Source organism: Diadema setosum, chromosome 12 (assembly GCF_964275005.1).
Source record: "Diadema setosum chromosome 12, eeDiaSeto1, whole genome shotgun sequence".
NCBI lineage: Eukaryota > Metazoa > Echinodermata > Echinoidea > Diadematoida > Diadematidae > Diadema > Diadema setosum.
Genome location: NC_092696.1, coordinates 2852362 through 2862503, shown reverse-complemented (window position 1 = coordinate 2862503; position 10142 = coordinate 2852362). Strand labels below are relative to the sequence as shown.

General features: G+C 40.3%; 1 protein-coding gene across 1 annotated transcript; it reads right to left on the bottom strand.

Annotated features, from left to right (window-relative positions):
- Nucleotides 1-410: 410 nt before the first annotated feature.
- LOC140235609 (small ribosomal subunit protein uS9) lies at nucleotides 411-9738 on the bottom strand. The gene is made up of 6 exons (XM_072315616.1): nucleotides 9684-9738; nucleotides 9485-9542; nucleotides 7250-7351; nucleotides 4239-4335; nucleotides 2697-2744; nucleotides 411-704 (listed from the first exon to the last, which is right to left on the bottom strand). Exons 2-6 carry the CDS (start codon nucleotides 9536-9538, stop codon nucleotides 559-561), a joined length of 447 nt encoding a protein of 148 aa, XP_072171717.1. The 5' UTR covers nucleotides 9539-9542; nucleotides 9684-9738; the 3' UTR covers nucleotides 411-558.
- Nucleotides 9739-10142: the final 404 nt, after the last annotated feature.

Sequence of the window (10142 nt, the reverse complement as noted above, 5' to 3'; positions counted from 1 at the left end):
TCACTCCAGTCATGTTGGTTTATGATAGGATATCCAGGGCTCGACACTAACCTTTTTTTTTCTCTGGTGGCCCATTCGAGCCACTAAAATCTTTAAATCTGAAATTTTGGTGGTCCAAAAGTGTAGTGGCCTGAAATAAAAGAAAATATAAGAAGCCACTTTGAATCTTAAGTGCCCTATCGGGCCATCAAAATATAGCCTTTTTGGAGATATGGTGGCCCAACATCAATTCTGAGTGGCCCCGGACCACCGCTAATGTCGAGCCCTGATATCTGAATATAGCTTTTCATGAAGTGAGTAATACTTACCACTCAAATCTCAAATCACACCCTCACTCTTTGTAGACCCACAAACATCCCCCCCCCCCCCATCACTGACTCTGTACAAAAGAAATACCACTCATGAAGGCATTGTGTTTTCATGGCATGTTTATTCCATAATTACAATGTCACTGGGCGACCAAAACCTTCGCAGTCCACAGGAAAAATGAGATGCAATGCCCCCCGACCAGATGATCCAATGAAGACACGACACTCCCAAACTCCCGTCCATCCAGACCTAACGGTAGGACTTCTGGTAGCGAGCACGGGGTCCTGGACCACCGAATTTCTTGGGCTCGCAGCGCCTGGGGTCGGCGACCAGGAGAGATCGGTCGTACTGGATGAGGATGTCCTTGATCTCTTTCTTTGAAGCCTCGTCAACGTCTGAATGGAAGACAACAGCAATGGTAGCAATTAGTGATAAAAAAAGATAGTGATTAAATTTCCCTTTCCCCATCATCTATGTAGAAGAAATAAAGCAAGTCCCATAATGCTGGCACATTTGCTAAAAAAGTGTCATTGAACACCTCAAGACAGAATTCACTGCAAAACAATGCGTAGTTCCACTTCCTGATATTTTGCTTTGAGTAGTTTGGACAGTCAGACCGCAAATTTCTCAAAAACTTACCACCAAAACTTCCAGCGAAACTTCATGCATGCACTTGGGAAGTTCCCTCACTTCCTGCAAGACTATGCATAGTTTTGTGTAGTGTGACCAGGCATGGATGACTCTTCAAGAAGTTTGTCTCTTGATTAAATCAATTTCATGTTGTCGACTCACACGACACATATATTTTTTTTTTTAATTAATTAATTCTTCTTTTTTTTTCCTAACTGTTGTGCTTTTGCATATTTGATATTCCACAGGGCACTCTGTTTTTGGCCATATGGAGCATGCATGCCAGAGACAAAAACCATGGGTAGTTTTGCATTGCTCAAACAACATGCAATACTGTCAGTGATGTGATCATGTCCTCAAACGAAGGGAAGTTATCAGAAAGTAAACTATTCGTCCATAAAGATGTTCTATTTCACAAAGCAATGATCGAAACTAAGGGAGGAAAATGCTACAACTCTGAAGTTGTAAAATCTTATCCTTCTCCATGTACAACTGCATCAATAATAGCATAAAGGAAACTATTCTGTGACTTGCAAACACAACTAGAAATGTCGCTACAGCGACTGGTTATACCCCCGCCAAACAACATTTCATAAGCTTTGGTCAAAACAACATTTCATAAGCTTTGGTCAAAAAACTGAGGAAGTAGTTAAATCCGCAAGATCTTTCCTTGATCTTCTGCCATTAATATGCCGTTACCATGGCAACGTACTTTCAGGTACTGTCGAAAAATGCGTCTTGCACATCTACAACCAAAGGCACACATCTGTACCAAGTTTCATGGAAATTGGGCAAAAACTGAGGAAGTAGTTTGCAACACAAAATTTTCCATCATTTTGGCTCATAATATGTGAGCGTGTTACCATGGCAACATACTTTTTGTAACTGTCAAGAAATGTGTCATGCTGACCTATATCCTAAGACAAAGATTCAATATGAATTCCATGAGAATTGGAAGAACACTGATGAAGCAGTTTTGCCATGAAGCATTTTGCCCTTTATTTTACCAATAACATGCCGTTACCATGGCAACGCACTTTTTGCCACTGCGGAAATATGTGTCTTGCACATTAACACATTCAGATGAACATCTGTACCTAATTTCATAAAATTTGATCAAAAACTGTGGGAGGAGTTCGCGACGCAAGATTTGTACCCATTTTTGCCCATAATATGCCGTTACCATGGCAACGTACTTTTGGGTACTGTCAAAAAATATGTCTTGCACATCTACAACCCAAGGCACACATCTGTGCCAAGTTGCCTAGTTTTATGGGAATCGGTTGAAAACTGAGGAAGTAGTTCGTGACGCAAGATTTGCAACGGACCGACCGCCCGACCGTCCGCTGATTCCTATATACCCCCTTCAAACTTCGTTTGGCGGGGGTATAAATATATGCACTATGACAATTTGTAAAAAATTCCTGCAATTATCAATGTACTGCACGAACATGCTGTCTTTCTCACATCTTTCTTTTCTCATTTGCACTACGGACAAAGATTTAAAAATCTCAAAAGAATTTTTGATTTCTTTTATACATGTATTTTTTCACAAATTCCACGCTAAAAACAACATCTTAACAAAGCAGAATAATACTGTCAGTGTAGCTACTACTCAACATCCACAGTTCAGAAAAATTCCAATTTCAGTGCAGTCATCAGAATATCGGAACTCCTGCCTCCCATGAGGCGTAATCAAACTAATGTCAAATAAACAGAGAGTACATTGTAAATCTGAGAAGTTGCAATTTACTCACATTTCTGGTAGTATGCCACAAGAGACTTGGAGATGGCTTGCCTGATGGCTGAAACAGGAAGGAAGAGAAAAATCAAGATTAACCCTTTCTGTACCAGGGACTTTAGACAATGTGTACAATGCTATGGGATTCCCTGTGCTCATCAACACTAAAGCATACAAAGGGGTAAAAACACCAATTATTTTATCACAAATTGTCATACATATTGACAGATACTGTAAACACTGAATATTTCTAGCACTAGGTCTTTATTTCCATGAATTTTGTGAGTCGGGTGCTTTTCGTGAAATTAAAGACACACAAAAATAACGACTATGATCCTGATATGAATGTGAACCAAACGTATACGTTTCCTGTTTAGCACAGTACTCCACAATCACAAATTCAACCACTTGTGAAATCCTCGGATAGTCTTGATTTCCAAAAAATTAAACTCGCTAAATATATAGCATACCGTTAGTCTGATCACAACAAATCACTCCTAGGGTGGCAAAAAAGAATAATAATAATATACTAAGATAAAATCTTTTTGAAATGACATTGGGAGCTCCCACTCTAGTTATCACTGCTGCATAATGTGCTGACAATGTTGGTAGATGTAGCTGTATATTCACACCGAACATATTTGTTTGGAGCCAATATTGGCCCAACTTGAACCCTGTATGCTGTATTTACATTGTACATCGCAGTAAACACCTTTTCACAGTAGACAAGGATAATAGTGACAGGTTTGGATCTAATTTTTTTTAAAGTACGTATTAGGAAATCAATATTTTCAGGTTATTTGATATATATAGCAAGATATATCAAAACTTGAGAAGCGTAAAAAAAAAAAAAAAAAAATCAGATTTAAATCTGCAGAATAGCATGTCTAATATATGACCCTTCTGAAAAGCTCATTCTGTTGTTCCAAAACTCTACTTATATTTTTTTCTTCATTATGATAATTCAGAACAAAGATACACAACTCTGATCATACAGGGACAACCATGGGTTACTGTGAAAGTCTTTTGCACTTTCATGTGCAAATACATTGTACTCCTGTTATAACGAACACGGTTATAATGAAATTCCGGTTACAACAAAGTAAAAATTCAGGCTGCAATGTTATCCGCTTTGTGATTTGTTCCATTAAAATGAAATTTCGAAATAACGAAAGAAACTGCCGATCCAAAGGACTTCGTTATAATGGGAATCCACTGTATCACAACTACATGTAGTGTGATGTCAATAGTCCCTTGGTTCAGGTTTTCAGCTGCAAAGATGATTGCTGTCACATGCAAACTAGTAAGACTGATGTAAAATGTGACTATCTGATGACAATAATGCAAAATTTGCAACCAAGAATAATAGCTGCTTCAATAGAAGCAGTAGTACAACAACCAATCAGCTCCAACACCTACAGAGCATGTTAGAATTTTAATTTCTTAAAATTTAATTTTCCAAATCTGGGGTCTTGCAAAATTTGTGAAATTAAAATGCACGCGAACATTACTCATTTCTAGTAGAGGCTAGGTCAGAAAACAAGGCCGCTCCACTCACCATAGATCTGAGCAACACGTCCTCCTCCCTTGACTCGCACACGGATGTCGACTCCTGCAAAACGTTCCTTGCCAAGGAGCAGCACTGGTTCCATCAGCTACACAGAAAAGCCATCAAGGTATAATTCATAATTATCAATCAATTCATGCATAATTCATTTTAGGAGAATGATTTTTAGTATGATTTAATGTAGTAAATACTGACATACAACATTTACGATCAAATACATATTTCTCACTTTGAAACTTGTAACACAAAAGAATTTAATTCTATTTATATACTCAATTTGACAGTGTGCTTATTTTAAGTCCTTTCTTTAGGGCCAACCATCTATGAAGGGTAGAGTCATCCAGTTGAGGTTGCACTCTTTGTTGAAGCAGTTCAAAAATCTGTCAAATTGAGACTATGAAAAACAAAAAACAAACAAGAGACCCGCGGGTCTAGCGCTCATCCGAGTATCGCAAGTTCACCTTTCACGCAGTCACTATAAAATCTAAATTATTCACAGCTCTACCAAAATTTGACCAGGCATTCTCAAGTAAAAGATGAAAATGTACAATAAGGGCCCAAATTTTTAAGATTCCTTAATTATTGGGGATTGGGGCCCCCTGGGGCCCTGTCGGTGGGGCATGGTGCCCATTTTGATAAATTTAGATCCTGACCCCCTAGGGATGCCACCTGCCAAGTTTGACGAAAATCCATCATGAGGTTTTCAGGAAGAAGATGAAAATGTGCAATTCACGCCCCCATTTGGACCTTCCCAACCATCCCCCCCCCCCCACCCCTGCCCCCAAGAGGGGCACCCCTGGATCTCCTATGAACAAACTCAAAACTACAGTCATTAATGTACTCACTCATAGTATTATCTTAGCTCTATAACTTCTGATTCTAGAGAAGATCTTTAAAGATTCCTTCATTTTGGGGGTTTGGGCCCCCCTGGGGGCCCCCTGGGGGCCCCCTGGGTGGGGCATGGTGCCCATTTTAACAAATTGAGATCCTAACCCCTTAGGGATGCTACCTGCCAAGTTTGGTGAAAATGGGTCATGGGGTTCTAAAGAAGAAGATAAAAATGTACAATTTAGGCCCCATTAGGACCCCTCCTCACCCCCCCCCCCTCCCCTGGGTCCCAAGGGGGGCACCCCTGATCCTGCCATGAACAAACTTGAAACTACAGTCATCAATGTACTAACTCATGGTATTAACTTAGCTCTATCACTTCTGGTTCTAGAGAAGAAGATTTTTACAGATTCCTTAATTTTGGGGGGTTTGGGCCCCCCTGGGGGCCCCCTGGGTGGGGCATGGTGCCCATTTTAACAAATTGAGTTTCTAACCCCCTAGGGATGCTACCTGCCAAGTTTGATGAAAATAGGTCCTGGGGTTTTCAAGAAGAAGATGAAAATGTACAATTTAGGCCCCATTAGAACCCCTCCCCACCCCCTCCCCTGGGTCCCAAGGGGGGCACCCCTGATCCTGCCATGAACAAACTTGAAACTACAGTCATCAATGTACTAACTCATAGTATTAACATAGCTCTATCACTTCTGGTTCTAGAGAAGAAGATCTTTACAGATTCCTTAATTTTGGGGGGTTTGGGCCCCCCTGGGGGCCCCCTGGGTGGGGCATGGTGCCCATTTTAACAAATTGAGTTTCTAACCCCCTAGGGATGCTACCTGCCAAGTTTGATGAAAATAGGTCCTGGGGTTTTCAAGAAGAAGATGAAAATGTAAAAAGTTTACGCACGACGCACGACGGACGCCGGACGAAGGGCGATCGCAATAGCTCACTTGAGCCTTTGGCTCAGGTGAGCTAAAAAGAGAAAAAAATTCACCTGAATATTGATGTAATTTTGATTAAGCCCAGCTTTTGAAGAAAGAACCTTTGCAAGAACAGTACAGAACTCAATGAAAAACAACAAATCACTAACCTACAAATGTATGCTTCAACTTTGGTATGCCTATTACAGTATGAATTAAGAAAAGAGGTTTCAGCTTTTTACAAAGATCGGATAAAAAAAAAATGCAGCCAAATTGGAAAAGGAATTCAACTTGTCTCGGTGCAGGAGAAAAGGTGATTAGCTAAGGATTGTTTTCACATTTCCGTACAAATTGCCCTTCCGCGAAATCAACATTTATACAGAATACAGATACCGTTAGTGCACCAGTTTTCAACAGGACCCAGATTTCGACACCCAGCAGATAATTCTTATAAAATTGTATACTCAATACAAACGTCTGACTTCAGCAATCAACCAAGTTATCAATCACATTTCTAGTCTTATATAAACACCGTTTGTCTTTGTCATCATAATCCGACGGTAGAATATTTAGGAGAAAGGCAACACAGTGTCAGCAGAAATGTTAATGTCAGCCATTTTTAGGGGTTCAAAACAATATGATGCATTTTGTATACATCGCCGTAAAATTAAATTCACCCGTGCCGGTTATCTTGCTTTAGTATCAGTTTGTTTGCCAAATCTTGATGTTTGATTTCATAATCGTCTGAGTAATTTCATGGCTGAATTCGTGATAAATGAGCAAACTTGTAGAAAGAGTTGGCTTTGAGAATGTGGCACCAGATTTCGACATTCCCATATCAAGACACGTTATAGAGGAAACAACAAGTTCTTGCGCCGGTATGATTGCTAGTTTGCGTCCACAATGCAGTGTACGCGTACTGTACGCGGCATGTGATTTCTGTGTGTTGCGCGCTGTGATTGTGTTGAAAAAATGATGCTGGGTGTCGAAATCTGATGCCAGCGACGGCGTGACGGAAATCGCTGAAAAATTGAACGCGAGTGCATTCAAATGGGAATTCATTTAAGGCATATTATTATTGGCCTTTGTAGCTCAACTTCATATCGAAATTCCGAGGTAAAACGGTGCAGTATTGATGGTAAACAAGGAAATGTGCTAAAGTGTCGAAAACCGGTGCCCTTACTGTACTGTTAATTACACAAGACTTGAGAACATGTGTCATAATAGTACGCATGCTGATGACAACCTTTGACCTACCTTGTACTGAAGTGCTCGAGGCTCCACCAGGTCAAGGGGATGACCGTTGACCTTGAGAAGTCCATTGCCCTGCTTGCAGTGAGCCACAGCAGTAGCAGTTTTCTGTGTAAAAAGATCAAATGCAAGAGTTCAGCTACTGGCTGGTACTGCAGGTTTTGCTTACCAAGAACAGTCCGTGTGTGCCTGGAAGAAGAACGCAAACGCACATGATGCAAGGAAGGTGCACCCGGAAGAACATGATTGCACACAAGGGGCACATTATATTCATGGGCCGTGCCAGCGTTTGTGTCGTTCTTTCACGCACATCACAAGTTGTCCATATAGCGATGCACGCATTTAATATCTACTTGCTGAAATTTCATCAATTATCTAAAAAAAAAAAAAAAAAAAAATATGCTAGAAAAACCTGGCATGATCAACAAGCATGAGAATACAAACTTATCTGGGAAAGACTTTCTTTTTTGCTGCTACAGTGCTAGGTCTATATTGTTTTGAATGCTTTGATACAGACAAACTGTTGTGTAATGATACACAAAGTCATCACTATCCCCTCCCACATATACCAGTTCACCTCCGCCAGTCAATGACCCCTACCAACACTCTCCACCTCATGCAGTGAGTCATCGACCTTCATCATCCCTCCAGTACTTCTAGCCCCATCTATATGACCAGGCTAAGCCAAACCTAAACATCCCGCCCTTCCCCCAATGATTACTTTAATTGTTGTTAAATCCAAATCCAAGAATACTACCTCCTCTATAAAACTAGTCCCGCCTTTGTTCCTACATGTTTAACAACCAAAGTTTTGCCCAATTAAAACCCCTCTTTAACATGAAGACTCCACATCCACCCCCATTCACCCATTCATAGTGTGCTAGAACAGTGTAACTGGTGTAACAGTGTAATCCTCGTGATTGAATGTATGAAGTGGATTACAAGTTGTATAACATGCAGAGAAGACTTGGATTCTGACGCTCGAAGAGAGAGGATCGCCTCCAAAACGCCTCTCAAATAAAGTGCACATGGAAACTTAACTGAACTGTGTCGCCACTCATTTTTACTGTGTGTACCCATATTTGCCAACTCTACCGCATTTGGCGGTAGACTACCGCTTTTGAAAGATTTCAGTAGCATTCAAGCTAGCCCTGCTCGCATAACCCATAGAATCTAGGCATCCTGGATTCTACCGCTTTCTTGAATGAAAATGTTGGCAAGTATGGTGTACCTCTCAAAAATATCAACCGATCCCAAGTAGCGAAACATCTGCTGCAATACATCCAGAGACATGCAAAATAAAGGAACCGGCCGTGCAGGGTTTCCTTCATTTTTGTTTTGTTTTAAACGTGGCGTGGGAGATCACGAGAGTCTACTGAATTGCCTCTTGTTCTTTATTTTCAGCATCATGTCATATCAAACCAAGGTGAAGGAGGTACCCTCGCCTGTAGTATAGTAAATTTACCTCCTTCAATTCAGTTGTCGAATTGTCCTTATTATGCCCTTATCAATCCTTATGGTCAAACAAGACGATCAAACCAACCAAGACAACATATGAAAAACAATTTTTCCATTCAGTTCACAATTCAGGGCTGCCAACACTGGAAACTAGTTAAAAGTGAGACTCCCATAGGCCAATGTTATAACTTATTGAATGGTTAGGAGTCAAAATGAGTGAGATCAACAGAAATGCATGCAAATGAAATAAAGTTTTAGCATGAGAAAGGACCAAAATGCGTGAGAGTTGGCAGCCCTGACAATTCAATTGTATCATTGTAAAAACAAATCCATCATTACCTGTTAAAGTTACAAAAACTTTAAAAAGCAGATTTTATTAAGACCCACTGCTAAATTTTTACACTGCTCTCGAACACAATATCCCCTGGCTTTGAAAGTTTGATACCGACACCATGCATGCACCAGTGACGTAATGACGGTCAAATAATGAGCTTTCTTTTTTTCTACTTGTTTCCATTTTTAATCAAATTTTCATGTACAAGACACAGTAAATATCTACACATGTAATGCTGCGCTTCAGGGTCTAAGCAAACGCGAGCCAGCAATAGTGCCATAAACATGTGCCCTTTGTTTTGTCGATGAGAACTGCGAGAGCGTGGAGCGAGCTCCGAGTGATATACGTGAAGAGAGCTGCGCTGAGAGCCAGTTGACTATAGTATAGTGGGCAATCTTGCCTACACCAAATCAGACACGTGGGGCTATTAAAAGAAGTGAAATGTGTACCTTCCTTCCGAACACTTGCACGGACTGAAGTGGCGTTCTCTCTTTTTCTGCCATTTTTCTGAAATAAAAACAAAATGACAAATTGAGGTGTACACAATCGAAACATTCAACACCATGTAATGTAATTTCAATGGAGGAAAATGTGTTAACATGCTCATTTTAGTCATCATGTAGCATACATTCGCTTATATTCGTGTACCTTGCACTACGGTCGACCTCGAAAAGGAAGTTGAACGGGTTTCACATAGTGAGGTCACCACACGCACTGCTATGATGGTCGTAGATTGTGGCACATACTAGTATTTTAGTTAGTATACATTTTCGTCAATTATTGCACATTTTCGTCATAATGAACCATTTAAGGGTAATATGGCAGCACAGTAACTCGTATTCATGGTTTGTAGCCGTTCATTAGGCAAAATAAGCAAAATATATCAATTAAATGGTGCTGTCGTCGCAAATGCTCAGGTCCTAGCAGACTACACGCTATACCGTAGTAGTACTACTACTAGTACTGTAGTTTGATACCATAGAGCTCTCCAGCTCTATGTTTGATACACTTTCCCAGAATAACTTTCCCATGGACAGACTGGGTGTAGATTAGTATAAAATACTTTATGATTTGTATATTTCATTAACTATGAACGAATCTTTCCCG